This window comes from Doryrhamphus excisus, chromosome 2 (genome assembly GCF_030265055.1).
Source record: "Doryrhamphus excisus isolate RoL2022-K1 chromosome 2, RoL_Dexc_1.0, whole genome shotgun sequence".
Classification (NCBI taxonomy): Eukaryota; Metazoa; Chordata; class Actinopteri; order Syngnathiformes; family Syngnathidae; genus Doryrhamphus; species Doryrhamphus excisus.
In genome coordinates this window covers 8326859-8346736 of record NC_080467.1, presented here as the reverse complement: position 1 = coordinate 8346736, position 19878 = coordinate 8326859, and the positions used below count along the sequence as shown (strand labels likewise).

The 19878-nt window shown below is 41.8% G+C and overlaps 1 protein-coding gene across 2 annotated transcripts in view; it reads right to left on the bottom strand.

Moving 5' to 3' along the window:
• LOC131114605 (mediator of RNA polymerase II transcription subunit 13-like) overlaps positions 1 to 19878 on the bottom strand; it is a 78050-nt gene that overhangs the window by 50508 nt on the left and 7664 nt on the right. For both annotated transcript variants that reach the window (XM_058064331.1, XM_058064332.1), the window contains exon 2: positions 3846 to 4083. In XM_058064331.1, the coding sequence (XP_057920314.1) occupies positions 3846 to 4083 (238 nt within the window). The remainder of the gene's footprint in view (positions 1 to 3845; positions 4084 to 19878) is intronic.

Here is a 19878-nt window from a genome sequence, read left to right as displayed (position 1 = left end):
CTTAAAGACATTTCTAGCATCGGTGTGAAATGATTAATTGACTACGAGGAAGGTATTGTCGTTAGCTGAATAGCTGCTAACAGCAATGGAAATGTACATAAGTGTTCTTAATGTGTCAAACTAAATTGCTCGCCATGAAGGCATCATCGGTTCACATTTGGCATATTATGATATAGACATTATTTAAACAGGGAATATCTCTCAACTCTTTGATGAAATATTCATCCTCATTATCCAGGCTCAGGGATTCTGTTTGTGTGGCAGGTGATATTTAATGCTGCATTTGCAGGATCATCCTGGCATGATGATACCAACAATACAAATATTGTAAATGCTCATATTTATGACTTGCATCCAAGATATGTCACTTTCTCTGCTGATGATTCAGCCTGTTTGTCCTCATTAAAAAGCCACACTCCACCCATACATTTTATTTATTTATTTATTTATATATATAATTTACGTTCCATACATTTCAGGCCGTCTTAGTTAAAGACGCCACTTTAAGCAAGGGCGGCATACTGAAAAATCAAAAGATGGTTGGAACCAATTTAATGTTTTGAATTGAGTGTGAATGGTTGTTTGTCTATATGTGCCATGTGATTGGCTGGCGACCAGTCCAGGGTGTAGCCCGCCTCTCGCCCGAAGACAGCTGGGATAGGCTCCAGCACCCCCTGCGACCCTCGTGAGGAAAAGCGGTAGAAAATGAATGAATGAATGAATAAAAAAGGCTAGCCCAGTGAACCTCACTGCAGCTGTGGAATACAGCAGGGCCCCGTCCCTGGTCCCCCAAAAATTATTTTCCTTGCGCTTATTTGGGGATCTGCTTACTCTCTCATATAGAAGATGAGTCAAAAGTCAATGCATTTTGCTGTTGACATAACTGAAGTTAGGTTAGTGTGTGTGAAAAAGTTTTTTCTTTGTTTTTCTCAGGCTGCTGTGCCTCCCTTGTCACGCCTCACATTTTGAGAACCTATTTTTTTAGTTTTCTTGTTTGATTTCATTTTGAAAATGCACCAATAAAAAGACAACTGAGGGCCACAAACGGCCCCCCGGCTGTACTTTTGGATACGACCGCCTTAAAGAGCCAAAACAGGAGGTGAAGTGACGCTCGCATCCCGGCTGCATATTTCAAAAGGCATCATTTATTTCGCCTTAAGCACCACTAAAGAGATTTATCGCCTTCAAACAATAGACAAGCTCTCACATTTCAGCGCTTCTTCAAACGCGACACGCTCGGTCAGCGAGTTCACGGACGGCTTGGTGGTGACAGACGGTGTAATTACAGGATTTTTATTTATTTTTCTAGTTTCATCGTCACTGTGTTTGCAGCTTTAAGAAAGACAGGGAGGAGCGACATGAGTGTTTACAATCATGGGGTTATTTTTAAAAACCTTTAAATTAGACCGCTGGCATGCATGCTAACAATTACCCGTGCAAGTGTGTTTTGGTTTTTCTTTGGCTTTTAGCATATTTTTATAATATTAATATGGAATGGCCTTTATTGTCATTATACAAGATGTAAAACGAGATTAGAGAGCTTCTTAAAAAAGCTTAAGAAGCTTCTTAAAAAATATATGTATATATAATATATGTATATATTAATATTATTATAATATTATATTATATTATATTGATATTATTATACTGATATCATTATGATGATATTACATTGATATTACATTGGTATTATATTGATATTATATTGGTATTATATTGATATTATATTATATTGATATTATTATACTGATATCATTATATTATTATGATGATATTATGATGATACTATGATGATATTATGATGATATGGATCTGGATCTGGATCCAGATATTAATATTAATATTAATATTAATATTATTGATTGATATTAATATTAATATTATTAATTGATATTCATTATTAATATTAATCCATGTATATTATTGATATGCCGTATATTGAGGATGTCGCGGAGCTTCAGCAGTGACAACAGCGCCTCTGCTGGCAGTCAAGTAGATCGCTCAGTTGAATCAAGTGACTCATACAACAATCAGTTGTTAGCCTCCGCTATTATCACCCAGTTTAGTTCAACTAACAGTAGCCTCAGTGAAGTAATGCAAACATTTAGGAGAGCATACAATAGATTTCTCTTCCCCTGAAAGCCTCATTTGTGTCTCTGCACCACACCGCCTATTTCTCCGGCACTACCCCGCACAGTTGCAATACGCTATTAGCTGTCTGTTGGCAGTTGGGTGTCTGCAACAACAATATCAATGTACAAAAGAGCTTTCTGTATTACACACGCTTAAACAAAAGGCTCTTAGCCAACATCTGTCAAGCATCCGCATGCTGCTGCGCCTTCAAAGCTCTTTTCATGGCACATTCTCGCTATCACCACAACCTCTGCATCCACTCTTCCATCTTTTCCCTTCCTCTTGTTCTAATGAAAGCACAGCCGGAATAATATAATCCCTTCTCCTGCCTTCCCCCGCACTCTGTCTTCCTGCGGCTTAGTCGATATGTTGGATTTGGACACACATGCATGGCGAGATAATGCAAATGTTTCTATAAATAGGGGCAATAGTGCTGACAGTAGCAGTCTCTCAAGTGTGATAGCTCTGTGCGATACACACACACACACACACACAGTGCTTCATCATAGTACCCGAGTAGCATATAAACACTTGAGCTGCAGAGCAAACACATTGTAGATACGTGCTATATAGTAGGAGGCTGAAATGAAAGGACAAGTCGGCAGAAAAAAAAGCACATACACGTCTTAAGCAAACAGCACAAAGCCCGCTGAGGACTCAACAGCTCGCACGATGAGAGCCCATTGTGTGTTAGACAACAAGCACGACATCAACAGCGCAAGAGTGCATTGAGCTGCCACTAAAAGCAACACTCGCATTTCACCACTTTGCACATCATTTCACATTACAAATCTGGCGATGTGAATGTGTTATGCAGCGTGGACGTGACGCAAGGTGACAATGTGGCGTAGTAATAAACAGTACTGTGCAAAAGCCTATAGCCATCACTAGATTAATGTTGTAAAGGCCTTTTTTAACTCAATTTAATGTAGTAAACAGTAAAGGATAACAAAAGGATGAGCTGGTCAACCTCTGGATTGCTTCCTATTCATTAATAAATTCATTCATTCATTCATTTTCTACCGCTTTTCCTCACGAGGGTCGCGGGGGTGCTGGAGCCTATCCCAGCTGTCTTCTTTGGCTTTTAGTATATTTTCATAATATTAATATGGAATGGCCTTTATTGTCATTATACAAGATGTAAAACGAGATTGGAGGGCTTCTCCTTTCAGTGCAATAGTCAAGTTAAAAAATATATATATTATTATATTATATTATATTATATTATATTATATTATATTATATTATATTATTGATATTATTATATTATATTATTATTCAGGCGAGAGGTCACCAACCAATCACAGGGCACATATAGACAAATAACCATTCACACTCACATTCATACCAATGGACAATTTGGAGTCGCTAATTAATTAGGGTGGAATTGAACCCCGGTCCTCCTAGCTGTGAGGTCTGCGCGCTAACCACTTGTCCGCCGTGCCGCCCACTAATAAATTATTCCGTTAAAATATAAAAAATATTATCTGTTGATAACTTTATCTGGGACTTTAAAAATGTGTATTTTGGTTGAATTCCCCCCATTATTGTTTTGATTGCATCGGAACAAGGACACCAAGGAACACCTCGAATGGCGGTCTCAGACTGTTGCACAGTGCCGTGGATAAATGGCAAAAGAGCAGCGACTTCATCCTTCACCACATTAATGGCTTCTCCCTCCTCCTCCTTCTCCTTCTCCTCATCACGCTCACCTTCCAGCTCGTGATGGATGACATCCGACAGGTTGGGCTCGTCCCCCCACCAGAAGATCCACAGTTCCTTGGCGTCGGGCTTGATCTTGCGGCGCCACACGCACAGCAGGTTGGCCTGCACGCATCGCATGAAGCTGCGCAGTACCGGGTCGTCCTGGGCGGGCGCCGATATCACCGGCCCGTACTCGCCGCCACCGCGGAAGCTGTAGCAACGCCATTTGATGCCCGTCAAATCCGCCTGATGGAGAGAGAAAGGGTCGTTATTCAGCAGTTAGTTTTGAGCTTGCATGATGACCCAAGGAACCGGAAACGCAAACGTGACAAAAAGTGTGAACGTAGCCTAAGATTGCCCACTTGACGGCGGTGCGTTCACTGCCTGTGTGTCTACTTTCCACACGCAGCATGATCTAAAGCAGCCGCTGAGCATGAATCAATAAAGTGAGTGCAGCCAAGCTTTACACTGCTTCTGTTTCACATGAAAGAAAACATCTAAATGCAATCAATAACCGCACACAAGCCACCCAATTATGTTTGCGGACTTCCTGTTCACATGGCTATGTGCATGGAAAGAAAAAAAAACAACAACAATAGAGCTCACTGGACCAGACAGCTCCACAAGCAAGACGCAGCTTGTCTAAGGAATGACGGACGAGACGCATAAGCGGATGGTGTAGTCGTGGAAAGGTCAGAGTTTTTATAGGCAGCATTTTGTTTGTAAGCATGCAGCCTTGAGCAAGTCTAGCGTTAAATATGTAGCCATGACACCCATAACATCGTTACAGGGAATACATAACTCAGGGGGGCAGACTCAGCCTGGCAAATCAAGTAATCAAGTATTTGAACCTCAATGGTGGAATTTTTTCCTGTGACCAGGGCTCGACAATAACAATGAATATCGATTGCCCACGACAAGTTAAAACAAAATTCGGGCAAGTAAATCCAATCAGTGATATTCCCGTCGGGCAAGTTCACTTTGGCATGCCATACTGCCAAGAGTTTTTTTTTTAAAGCGGTTCTTGTTGGTGTTGGTAAAACACAGATTGCGTAATTCCGGTGGTAATTTGCAAACCAATCCTTGCAAATCTTGAAATGGACCAATCAGAATCGTTTATTTAGACCGCGGTCCGCAGTCCGCGTTTTACCCAAACCCGTTCTTGTTCGCGATCAACCAATCAGCGATCGTTTGACTAGGAAAACATCCATCATGGCGTCGCTGCCAACATCGTCTAATACTTCAACAACTTCTGATATTTTTTTTTAATTAAAAATAACAAAAAAAATCAAAAAAATTGTTAACTATAATGATGAAAATGGTAATATTAATGATGATTATAATTACGATTATAACAATAATGATAATGATAATAATAATAATAATATCACAATGATAATAATAATAGGGGAAAACAAGACAGTGGCATGAACATGATTATATCTTGCAAAAAGGGGTAGGCATTTAGAAGCTTTTGCTTCAGCCTACTCCTTTTGGACTTGGGATCAGATAGTTGAATACAAATGTAAATAATGGAAAGTTATATTTTGATTGATGTAAGAAATGCACTGTAATGCTTCATATATTTGCCCAAATAAAAAAATTAAAAAATAAAAATGAAAAAAAAAACACCAAAAAGTGATGAAACAGTGCCTCCTAAATGAGTATTTTATTAGCGGCAGCAAATCAAATGATGGCACAGGTGAGTGAATCACATTGCTGTGACAATTTGAAGTGGTCACAATGAAACACCACCCATTAGATCCAATACCAAGTGCTGATTTTGCACAAGCTACAAAATCTAGCGCTTCCATTTCTCTGTGTATTTTTCTCACCTTTGCTTCACAAATTATTGTTTGACCATTGAGCATTTTTTCTGGATTAAAAACACTTTACTAGTACACAAATGTGTCTATTCAATAATGTTTCAATGTGGTGCACAACTTAAATAAATATCACTGCTTACTACGACTACGATGTGTAAGGTAGTATGGCATGCCATGTTAACATACGTTTCAGACATTCCTCCAAATACAATCAGTACTATTATCTGATGAATTATCAGCATGTTCGGGCAAGTAGTTCTCATCTTAAGGATTCCCCATGGGCAAGTAATTTTTGTTTTTAATGTTGAGCCCTGTGTGACTTTTCGGCATATTTTTCCAGAAAATGCATAATTGTTTATTTTGGATGCGCCATAAAACAGATGCTATTCCGGGGAAACATTTCCATGCCTGTTTGCACGAGCACGCCATCGTCACGGTGCTGTATAAATCCTCCTCAGCAGAAAGTTTACACATTTTACCTTCTGTGCTTCCATCGCCACCGCATTACAGGTCACATGACCTCCCCAGCCTTTTTCTCCATCACCTCTTGATCCAGCGGCGGCAGACAACAGTGTCAAACAGTGGAAGGACTTTTGACACTGACTGGGAGCGACGAGGCAGCACGAGCAGATGTCTCTCTCTTTTTGGCTTTGCTTTGAGAGAGAAGCAGCGGCATCCTTGACCTTGGCGTGGCTAATTTTAGCGCCTGGGCTTATCACAAAGCCAATGTTTATATCTCCCATTACACGCACTGTCATTACAGGAGAGACTCGCTTGTAATTATGGCCGCGCTCAGCATGCAGCTGTGCACATGCAAGACACCGCGGTGTATTGTCACTCGTGATGAGCGGCTCTCGTGGTTACACTGGCCGTCTTCGTGTACCTGCTACTGGCCTGAATGGCTTGCTGCCCTGGCCCGCTGCCTGGCCCCAGTGTGCCAATCAAGGTCCGCACGGCTGGGCAAACACCAGGGGGCGGGGGGCATTGTGATGCAATGACACCCCTTCTAACAACAACCAAACCTCTCCTGCCCCCCGTCTGCCAAATAACCGTGCACCCTTGTGGGCTCACGTGCAGACAGTACAATTGCAATCAACAAGGCTTCAATGTAAGTTCGTCACCTGATGGATGAACGCTTGACATTTTGGATCTCAATGCAGTAGAACATCTGGCCTTAAATGCACCTGAAGTCGTGCATTTTGGATTTGGACCAACATGCATGCCTGAGACTGACAAGTGGGGGTCTCACAAGACTATATTAACAAGAAAACTATACTAAAATGACTGTGTCCTATGGCATATAGACGCATGGCATATAGAAATGTGGCATATACTAGAAGCATGGCATATAGACACTTAGCATATACTACATATAGACGCATGGCATATATCAGAAGCATGGCATATAGAAGTGTGGCATATAGACGCATGGCATATACTAGAAGCGTGGCATATACTAGAAGCGTGGCATATAGATGTGGACGGACTGTGACTTACAGCACGGCATATGGACGCACGGCATATGGACGCACGGCATATGGACGCACGGCATATAGAAGCGTGGCATATACTAGAAGCATGGCATATAGAAGCGTGGCATATAGACGCATGGCATATACTAGAAGCATAGCATATGGAAGCGTGGCATATAGAAGTGGACGGACTGTGACTTATAGCACGGCATATGGACGCACGGCATATGGACGCACGGCATATGGACGCACGGCATATAGACGCACGGCATATGGACGCACGGCATATGGACGCACGGCATATGGACGCACGGCATATGGACGCACGGCATATGAACGCACGGCATATGGACGCACGGCATATGGACGCACGGCATATACTAGAAACATGGCATATAGAAGTGTGGCATATAGACATATGGCATATACTAGAAGCATGGCATATAGAAGCGTGGCTTATACTAGAAGCGTGGCATATAGAAGTGGACGGACTGTGACTATGGACGCACGGCATATGGACGCACGGCATATGGACGCACGGCATATGGACGCACAGCATATAGAAGCGTGGCATATAGAACATATAGAAGTGGCAGTGCACAAAGCAGGATTGGAACCATATTAAATGCACACACTGTAAACCTTGCAATCCAACCTACCTCCGTGTTCCCAGCACCAAACGTCACTTGTCATAATTTTTACTTTTTATCTCATAATTTCAACTTCAGATAGAAAGTCCTAATAATAAGAAAAGATTATTTAATTTTAATTATGAGACTTTTTATCTCATAATTTGGACTTTTTATCTCGTAATTTCCAACTTTTTATCTCGTAATTGATTTATTTTTTCAGTGGCATAAACGGGCTCCCATAAGATAGTTTATGCAAGACTGTTTGTTGAGTCTTCGCTCTGTGGAGGTGAAGAACAGCATCACATCATACCGCGAGGTGAACCTCTGTAGATATTAAGTGTCAAAAATATATGAAACATTTATTAGCCATGGTGTTGTTCAGCGTGTGAGATTCCTCTGCATACTTTTAATGATACCATCGGGCTTTTATCGGAATGCAATTCACCAATTCACACTTCAAACACAAAAGGGAAAATAGGAGGGGGAACCCTGTCGACCCTGCAAATCAAATTATCAGAGAGTTGTTAAATCGGCACGTTTAAGCGGCAAATCAGCGCCGCAATCTGCCGTGCAAACAAAAGCAAACCTTTTATCATTCTCGCTTTAATCGTATCGTGGTTAATCGCCATGAGGTGGATACAGAGAAGAGAAGAAGAGACACCTCACTCACTTCCAGGGCATCAGTGATGATGATGATAATATGCAGCTTTTCTTCAGCTTTAATTCCGATGAGTACCGTAAAATACAATATTATTAATAAGCACCATGTTGATGCAAAGATCTGAGGTGGATTTTAGTCTGGGATTGTCATTCATGTCGGAATATCTCACCTTATGATATAAATGTTATCGGCAATTTCCCACAGGAAATAATGTTAATAAAAATATGAAAAAATTAAATAATAAAAATAAAAATAATGTCTGTTCCAGTGTCAAACTGTGGCATCATAAAACCTTTGGTAATAACTGTACAGACCATTTTTAACGGTCTGTAATATTTACTGTCATGCAAGTGTTGGTAGTAAAACATAAAAAACAATAAAACAGTCATTCTAGTCAAGGATTGTCATCCATGTTGGAATATCCTACCTTATGATATAAATGTTATCAGCAATTTCCCACAGGAAATAATGTTAATAAAAATTTTAAAAAAAAATTAAAAAATTAAAATAATAAAAATAATGTCTGTTCCAGTGTCAAACTGTGGTATTATAAAACCTTTGGTAATAACTGTACAGATCACTGTCATGCAAGTGTTGGTATTAAAACGTAAAAAACAATAAAACACTCAACTGTAATGGTACACACTAGTCAGCTGGGGTAGGCTCCAGCATACGTGACCCTAATGAGGATTAAGCGGCATAGAAAAGAAATTTTTAATTTTAAAAACGCCTATTTAAGCAAATGAAGCATTTTCCAGCATGAAAATGTCTAAATGAGCTAACATACAAATATAACACCTTCAGAAGATGCATTAAAAACATAATACTACGTAGTATTCCATGTTGGCCACTAGGTGTCTCTGATTATGGCGAATATGTTGGGTCGTACCAGTGGAAAGGTGACTTTAGGGGTGATATTTCATGTCTAGACAGCTTTGATATTGTTAAAAACCATACAGTCTGAAACCAGGGATTACTGTATTGGTGTGTGTGGATATAAACATACACAGTATGTATTTACTAATATGAAATGTAGCATAGATATGATATTTTTGACAGATAAGAGGGATACGTACATGGAGGCTTTGCATTCATTGAATGCTGTGATTTGGCATTGTCTGTCAAGAGAGCAAAAAGGGGCCAGTATAAATCCAGGAACAAAATATTATTTTAAGTTGTATCCACTTCCTCTCTTCAACACCGACAAACAGCAAAGAGGTCAGGGGGGAAAAAATCCAAACAAGAGCGGATATTTGTCAATAAAAGCTTCTCTTGTCTCGGTGGGTTGACTGCTTCTATTTGGGACTCGGTCCAGGACCCTAAAACAAGAGCTTTTCCTTTCCACCACTGAATCGCGACCTTCCTTTCACCTCTATTATCTTTCACCGCTTCCCCGCTCTCCCTCAGCACTCCCTCACTGTCACCCAGCGGTTTTTGGGAGCGCCCCTTTGCTCCTCCTTCAAACATCGTTTTGTTACGTAAATAAAGGTAAGACAGCACCTGTGTTCCCAAGGTTGGTGTTCTTAGAAATATGCTTTAGGAATCTAGAAGGCGAAACAAGAAGTGGAGCGTGGGCTTGGGAGTACCGTGTGTAAGAAGGTCAACCTCGGGACATCCTAATCCTCATCATCCATTACACACGACAAGAGTCTCATTTCCTTGGACTGCTGAGGTTTGTCATACTGCCGCCCTAAAGCAAGGCATTTGCAAGTGTAGATTTATAATAGATTGGAAACTTTCACTGGCCTCAACAAGAAAACATTCATTCATTTTCTACCGCTTTTTCCTCACAAGGGTCGCGGGGGTGCTGGAGCCTATCCCAGCTGTCTTCGGTACACCCTGGACTGGTCGCCAGCCAATCACAGGGCACATAAAGACAAACAACCATTCACACTCACATTCATACCTATGGACAATTTGGAGTCGCCAATTAACCTAGCATGTTTTTGGAATGTGGGAGGAAACCGGAGTACCCGGAGAAAACCCACGCATGCACGGGGAGAACATGCAAACTCCACACAGAGATGGCAGAGGGTGGAATTGAACCCTGGTCTCCTAGCTGTGAGGTCTGCGCGCTAACCACTCGACCACCGTGCCGCCCGAGTCAATAATTATGTTCTGAAATATAGAATTATTCCTTTTAAAGAAAAGGGAAAGAAATATGTGTTCATGTTTCACATAAGGATTGTGAATGATGGCCAACATTCCAAAAAAGGGCAGGTCCCCTTTAAAGACAAAAAAAATACACCAGGAGGTTGCCTACAGCCACAGCTTTTAAACGCAATATATTTCTGACCCAGTGCTGAGTCGAGACCCCATGGGGTGTTTGCTTTTGTAGACCCGCCCAGGAGTCAATAATTATGTTCTGAAGTATAGAATTATTCTTGTTTTAAAGGGAAGACCCGGATCGGGAATTTGTACCCTTTTAAGTTTTAGCAGTCTTATAATTGCGGCTAATGCGCACAGTGGGCAGCTCCATCAAAGCTGAGCATGGCCATCTAAGAGCGATGGCATTTTTTTTTTCCCCCGCTTTGTCTGAGCCTTGCGAGCTGACGGGCTGACAAAGGAGGCCCTTTAGGCAATCGAGAGTCGGCTTGTATCAGCAGTTTTACCTCGTCGGGCACAAGTGAGACACTTTTTCTGGCCGAGCGGCATCGCTTTCTCATCAGCTTCCAATCTGCTTAGACGCTTGACAATCTGCCAATATTGGAGCTTCATTCATGTGGCTTTGTGCTACATGCACGTCTTTCAGATAAGTTGGCTTTATCGGGCGATGGGACATGTCAAAGAACAAGGAGATGCGTTTGGGTATTGTGTTGTTTTTTTTTTTTAATCACTGAGTGCTTCAGTCGGCGCCGCATGATATCATTTAGGCTGAATAACAACACAGTTTATTTACCACGCTGCTACTAAAGCATGTCACAGCACTTTCTGATGTTTTTGCATATTTTTCTGACACATTTTTGTCTTTAAAAGGGGAACTGCCCTTTTTTGGAATGTTGCCCATCATTCACAATCCTTATGTGAAACATGAACACATACAGTAAACCTCGGATATATCGGAAATTCGCTCACAACGGACAGATAAAAAAGAACCGATTTTTCTGTAATGCATTTCCAATAAAAATTCATTGCATATATCGGATTTTTTATAACGGATTTTGCCTATTTCTGACAAAATCTCCAGTCCCGTTCCAATGCATTTCCATTAAATTTCCCTGGCATATATCGGATGGCCGCATCGTGGCGCTCCGATTCGCCGAATCATGACAGGCCGCTATACGACGTCATTTGCAGCGTTGCCTGCGCGATTTATGTTATTTTATTATATATAATATATAAAAGTGAGTGACGTCAATAATACTAACACAGCAGTGAATGAGATCTTAACCTCACTATTGGAAATAACGTAGGCCTGACGGGCGTAACAGGGCCTAGCTTAATTAACAATTTGTTATGCTCAGAGTCCAATAAAGTTAAATTCTCATTACCTTACGTCTCTTTTCATTGCCCAGTCCAGGTACATTGGAAACATAGTCAAGGAAGTGCCTTTTTATAACGGATAAAATCCGATTTACGCATATACCGGATATAAATCCGATATATGCGTAAAACGGACATTTTCCGGTATACGCATATAACAGATTTCGCTTATATCGGACAAAACCAGTGGGAACAATTGAATCCGATATATCCGAGGTTTACTGTATTTCTTTCCCTTTTCTGTGCTTTCTAGAGCGAGAATATGAGCTAGCTAACAATGGACGTCATGCGAAATAACTATTTTGACGCAAAAGCCCTCACAAAAACCCTAAAAAAAACACCAACAGTGTCCAATTACATAACAGACTAGTATATTAACCTCCGAACCTGGGGTGACAGAGCCTTCTCCATCGCTTCCCCCACCCTCTGGAACTCTTTTCCCTGCTTGCCCTGACCTTCCCACCTTCAAATAACTGTGTATTAACCAATGAATGTTGTATTTTGGTGTGTCTTCTATTTTGTTTACTTGCTTTATTCAACTTCACTCTTCTGTAAAGTGTCTGAGTATTTTGAAAAGCACTATACAAATAAAATGTATTATTATTATTATTATTATTATTATTAACCAAGCTACGGCGGTATCGCTAACAAAAAACTCACTGACTGAAGCGCGGATACCTAGCTCTCAATTTCGTCCCGTGCTGGAAGACGCGGCCATCCCAAGGCGAGCGGACATCGGAAGTGTTGTCGCTGTATCTATGCTGCTATTAAACGGAAGTAGCGTTAGGTAAGGCTAATTACCACGTCAACATCGGTTTCCACAGCCAGGGTGGATACTCGCCACAGTGCCTACAAGAACCTTGCCGCTAGCTGGACTGGATCAGGACCAGAAGCGGATTTTAGTGCGCTCCCATCCTTAGTGTACCATCGAACGGCAAAGTGGAGTGTGTTAAGGGAGCAGCTGATAAATGGATTTATTACATCCACGCCTTAAGTGTGGAGAATGAATGTGGACAAAAACGATAACGAAACCAGTGACGGGGGGGGGCACTCTCCCCCTTCATCAATTAGCCCACTGAAATCAAATTAACCCGCGAGGAGTGGCGCTCCCTCCAGGCGTCTTACAACACAAATGAAGAGCAATGTGCTTGTAAGGGAACGAGAGCAGTGACCCAAAAGCAGCAAACAGGTGTGGAAAGGGGGGGGGGGGGCTTTAGGAGTTGAGAGGGGGGGTGTCGAAACCCGTGGGGCTGCGGGCACTAAACAGATGCTTTTCCTCCGCTTTGCGCCGCCACCTCCGCCCGAGCCCACAAAACAAGGCAGCGTTATTTGATCTGCGTGTGCTGCATGGCGTAGCATGCAGCGGCGGGAGGTGAGCAAGCCAAGTGACCTAATTAGAGCAGCCAGAGTCCCCAGGGCTGAGTGACAGATAGAGCTGCCAATCACGCTCGATGGAGGCTCCTCACCTGACACATTAAGAGGCGGGCGGCAAACATCCACACATATAAAAAAAAAACGACACGAAGCCCCAGCATCCTGCATTACGGTGATGGTCTGAAGCCTAAATTATTGAGGTGCAAATAAATAAACCAGTGGCTGCTTCACCAGCGTCTGTGACTTAATTAACTGTGACGAGGCGCGGAGACATGAAGTAGAGACAAAGAAACAGATTCGCTGGAAAAAAAAAGCCACGGAAGACACAGAAGCACAAAAACAGTTGCTAAGCAACATACAACATCTGCAGGATTCTTCTCTTCTTGCAAACAAAGGAAAAAAGATGAAGCGAGAACAAAATATATTTGTGTCTATTTTTGGTATCGCTTTTCTTGTGTCAACAACGAGGAGCTCTGTTCTGCCGTTTGATACCCCACCACCGAACTTTGGATGTTGGAATATTAAGAAATGGCAACTTGAAACGTGTTAATTAGGTGATATTTAAAATGCTGTTGTTCTTTCGTAGATTCATCTTTTTTTAAGGAATAACAAAGGCTGGGATGTTACGGTAATTACTTTAACATGCTTAAATAAATAAATGAATGAAGCCATACACATTACAGTGCCCCCCCACACCGGGTTTCCACTGACACCGCAAAATGACTGCAGTCGGTGTGCGTTATATAAACATCACAGTTTAGAAAGGGAACCAATTACGACTGTAAAATAATCCAGAACGTCGACACCTGTGGCACACTCGCTCAAATAAAGACACGCCATATAATTACAGCCATAACTCCTCCCACCATGCGCCATCTGTACTACAATCATAGAATTGCAAGCTGTTGAGACCAAACTGACATTCATTCATTCATTCATTTTCTACCGCTTATCCTCAGGAGTGTCGCGGGGGTGCTGGAGCCTATCCCAGCTGTCTTCGGACGAGAGGCAGAGTACACCCTGAACTGGTGGCCAGCCAATCACAGGGCACATATAGACAAACAACCATTCACATTCACATTCACAATTTGGAGTGGCCAATTAACCTAGCATGTTTTTGGAATGTGGGAGGAAACCGGAGTACCCGGAGAAAACCCACGCATGCACGGGGAGAACATGCCAACTCCACACAGAGATGGCCGAGAGTGGAATTGAACCCTGGTCTCCTAGCTGTGAGGTCTGCGCCCTAATCACTCATTAAGTATTCATAAAAAAGTCATTATTCGTGCTATTCCGAATAGTGTATTTGGGTTTGGCTCCAACTCTAAAAGATAACAAAATACAATATATATACATATATTTAATATATATATATATATATATGTTATTGTATTTTATCTTGAATTTACAAAATAATTATTGGAAAATTGATATCCTGTTGGTATTACTCCCTAACATTCATTAATTTTCTCCCGCTTTTCCTCACGAGGGTTGTGGGGATGCTGGAGCCTATCCCAGCTGTCTTCAGGCAAGAGGCGGGGTACACCCTGGACTGGTGGCCAGCCAATCACAGGGCACATATAGACAAACAACCATTCACACTCACATTCATACCTATGGACAATTTGGAGTCGCTAATTAACCTCGCATGTTTTTGGAATGTGGGAAGAAACCGGAGTACTCGGAGAAAACCCACGCATGAACGGGGAGAACATGCAAACTCCACACAGAGATGGCCGAGAGTGGAATTGAACGCGGGTCTCCTAGCTGTGAGGCTAACCACACGACAACTGTGCATCCACTGAACTAACATGCTGCCATGTAAATATAATAACACAGGAAAGGGTATTTAGTTAGTAGTAATGAAAGCACAAGGTATACAGTAGTGGGGGGGGGGGGGATTGAAACTACAATACTAAATATATTTCACATTCGGACCTTCCAAGTTTACATGTAATCAAAGTACTGGATGTAATTCACAATTCAATTGAATAGGGCAATAAAGATAATTACTGTAGCTGTATACATGTTCATTCCACCACACGAGACGTGTATCTAGCTATTACTAAAATCATTTTCTATCATCTTTTCCTTCTCAGTAGCTAACTAACACTTAGTGTGATGCTACACCAACCACAGCAATAAAAAAAACAATAATACTTCAATCAGAACTGTGCTCTATTATTATTTTGTCACATATTGGATTAGCATCTCCGGTGTATAACACGCTTTATGTGTAATTGGATACTAAGTGAGGTAAAAAGCCTAAAAAAATCAGATGTGATCTAAGAAATGATTCACCGTGATCGCCCGCTAAGTGCGGCTGCCTACTAGTCGTAAATAGCGCTATTGTTGCCAATTTGGCTAACTGGAGCATAAGTGGTATGAAACATATCTAATTTGACTTGCAATCTGCTGCACTGGTTTGCTTTCAGACAACAGAGAAACGACTGGGAATGTGTTTGTCAGGACGTAGACAGGGCCGGGCCACCGACTTCACCCTGGGTAGCACCCCGGCGGTTTGGCACAGTAAAAGGTGGGTGGCTGTGTCACATGTTGTTGGATTTAACGCTCCGTTCACACTTGTGGCTCGGTACTCTTTGGTGCAGACCAAAAGTGTAAACATTTCCGATTTCGATTTCCGGGTTTCCGATTGGTCTTCACAGTAATCCCATTTAGATATGCTAAGATATAGAAAGTAAACAACCTGACACGTTCACCTCCGTCGTCTGTGATCATCACACCGCCATCTTTTCCTAACAGTCTGCACACAATATGTTTGTTCTCCTCAAGAGGCCATCTGATTGGTCACAGATCATCTCTGAGCGGAACACGAGCACATGACGATCGTTAGAATTTGCAGCAGCAAGCGAGACGGTGTGATGTCGTCCCCGTCCGTCTCTCCCCACTGGCCTGGCGGACGTACGAAGGAGGAGGAGGAGGCCCTTTTAACCTAAGTGCGATCTGGATGGCGGCCAAGTGGGATCCTGGCAGCGCTCTTTGGGGTTTGCAGGAAATATGTGGCCACTTACGAGCTTGCAAATGCAGCCTTTAAATAAAGTACATTCTCATTGTCAGCGGAGCCGTCTTTAAACGGAGTTGCCCAGAGATAAAAGACCTCCCCCAAGGCTTGTCACCTGTGAAATCAATGCCTCAGTGCTAGAGTCTGACTTTTTATTTTATTTTCTATCATATTGATCGATTTAACAATGAGATTTTGCATGAGATTGGAGAACCCTTTTGTTGTCTTTCTTTGGGCCAGCAAACTACCACACTGACCTGAATATAAAAAATGATACAGTACATGCAAAACAGAGCAAAATAGAGCAAAATAAAAATAGTCAGAGCTTTCTTTTATGCCACTCACACACAACAGGCTCAAAGGTTGGGCAAGGTAGCAACCAACAGAGGCGTTGTGATGCTAATTATAAGATAATCATGACTGGTGAATAGCCCTCAAACAACTGTCAAGTAGCTCAAAAAAATCCTATTTTATTGAAATCGATCAGTTATTTCACTGACATTAAACCAAACCTTAGTCTAACCAAGCACTTTTTCATATAAGTGATGAAAATCCAATTAATTGGTTGGAATGTTAGCAAAAAACACTTTTTATAGGTATACGATTATAGTTTTACACGCAGTATTCAAAAGGCGTGGCAAAACTGCCCCTTTGTGATATCAAACAGGAGCAGACTTCCTTATATAGGCGTATCTGTAAGCCAGATAAGCTCTCGTCTTCTCTGTTTACCTTGCTAGCAATGGTTCGTACGGGAAAGCCGCATTTGTTTCCAATTCCTAAAGACGCCGCCATCAGGCACAAGCGGTTGTAATTCCTGATTCCCTACCAGGAAAAGAAATGCTGTCGACGCCATGTCACGCTGGACTGTTGGGCTATTATGCAACTGGACTAGCCAACAAACTTGCCGAAGCCCGACGCCTTTCTAACGCTACTTGGCCGGCCGTGGGTGGAATACATTAAAACAGTTTTCGCAGGAAGCAAGAAGTCCAAAGAAATACAGCATTCCCATTGTAAAGAATCCAAATTGATATAACTTAATATAACAAGATATTGCACACAAATAAACCCACACAGATTAAAAGATCACTATAATAGCGATTATGTTTTCAGGAATTTCATCAGTGGCTTTTAAACCAGAGCACAAATCGACACACATTGAAAATGCTCTGGAAGGCAGAATAATCCATGGAGATGCGTCGGAGCCAGGTGGAGTGTCTCTGCCTGAGATAACAAGAACATCCCCCTGATGAAACATAACAGCTAAATTCATCATAAATAAGAGCAGCAGCAGCAGTGGTGGCGGCGGTGGCGGCGTGACAATGATGTGTCTAATCTATCCATCCAGGACTCTATCTGCCAGTCTTTCCCAAGCCTGCCAAGCTAACTTTCCAGGAGCCAGCTACTAGCGTCGCTCGTTGCCAATCCAGCGTTCCCTGCTCAGCCTCCTGTCGCCCCGGCCCACATGCTCCAACACCAGCGGGCACTAAGAATAGAACACAGCTGGCACTGCGGGCCTTACATATTTCACACTCCAAAATACCCATCCAGACCCAGTTTCCAACACGGGGCCCCAACGACGGCTCCTCCCTCCCAGCCTTAAGGTGTCCACTCCTGCTTTTGTGTGCCTTGGAACTCGTCTTCCCCTTTTTGGCTTTGATAAAATCCAAGAGTGCTGGAATGGCACTCGTGTAGCGCACCTTTGTTCTCCATTCAACTCCTCTATTCAGTCTCCTTGTTTACAGTGCATCCATATTGGTGGCTGGAGGCAACCAAGAGTGGTCAGTAGCCAACGTGTACAGTATGTAGCTCTGCGTGCGCTTTAAAATGTTTCTCACACTCCTCGGCTGTTGATATGAAACTGTACTCATCAATAGTTATAATGCTAGTTATAATAACAACCAATTGGCTTTTTACCACTACTACAACATTGGTTCTGTTGCGGCTGTGTTGCAAAACACTTGCTAATTGAGTCAAAGAGAGCTGTGTTTTCCTTTCTAATTTCTCATGCCCTCCAAATCATTGTTAGTTCACGTAAAAAAAAATCTAAACATTGAAAATAATCTGCCATACTCTTTGGTAATGGTAACTTAACAGTGTCTCAACAGTAGACACGTTTACATGAGGAGTTTTTCTCTTTCCGAATGGAATCTTTCCGAAAACAATGGTATCCATGGAAAGGAATATTCCAATCTCTTGTCTACATGCGTTGATATAATCCAACAGAATAGTCAATGGGGCATGCGCAGTACAACGTAAACATCAACATCACGTGATACCAACTTCCGAGTTGTTCTTTCACTTGTTGGAATAATGTCTATATGTGTCCTGTGATTGGCTGGCGACCAGTCTAGGGAGTACCCCGCCTCTCGCCAGAGGACAGCTGGGATAGGCTCCAGCATCCCCCTGTGACCCTCGTGAGAATAAGCGGTAGAAAATTAATAAATGAATGAATGTTGGAATAACTCCGAATTGCCAGTTTTTCCTTCTTCCAGTGTTGTAATTTAGTTTGGATCAAAAACAAACTTTCCGCAGCAGTCCGGTGCCGATTGCTTGCCTCCATTTTTGAAACTGAAGAACGTTTGGAGCTGCATCTTACGTCATATCTGAGTATTGCACCCCGGATAAATAAGATCAAATTCAATCTTGCTAATATTTTATCATTAAACTCAGGACATGTTTTATAAAGATATATATTTTCTTTTTTAATAAAACTGGACTTGTGAATAAAGTATAGACGGGTTTAGAGTCTGTTCCACAGGTGGCGGTAATGCACACGAAAGCTGCTTGCCAACTGCCAATAAACAACAGAAGAAGAAAAAGACGACAAAGAAGAACACACCCTGACTACTTCCCCTACTTCTCTCGGATTGGATCGGAAAGGAATATTCCACCCCTGTGAATCCGGAATAAGGTGTATACATATATCACTATATTGACAGTTACTATAGTACCCATTATGTCATTGTATGGTCATATCACCTCGTACTTCAGTACGTGACAAAAAAATAGAAATAAATAAATATAAAAATAAAAATAAATAAATGTTATATATATATATATATATATATATATATATATATATATATATATATATACACACACACACATACACACATTAGGACAGCAGGAAGTGAACAAATGTAAGTGTTACTGATTGTAAAAGTACCAGATGGAGGGGTAGGATTTAATAAGCTTTGCTTCTTCCTACTCCTTTTGGACATGTGGAACTGTCAACTGATTATGTGATGCATTCAATTGTAATCTGATGCATGTTCAAATGAAATACAACCATTACCATTCTTTCCCTTTGAGCAAATAAAGCGAATGCAATTGGAATATTTGGGTCCATGTATACGTGGTTATTGAAAACATAACTTCCTTGGCAGAGGTAACTAGAAGGCAGATTGTACTGTAAAAAAAAAACAAAAACAAACAAAACAAGCAGGAGTGAGCGAGTGAGTAATCTTGCTTCTTTTTGTTCAAACAGCCGCCCCACCCGCAACAACAAAGCCGACTCACAGTTACAGTATCCCACAACAGCCTCCATTGTGTATCGCCGCACTACAGTGAC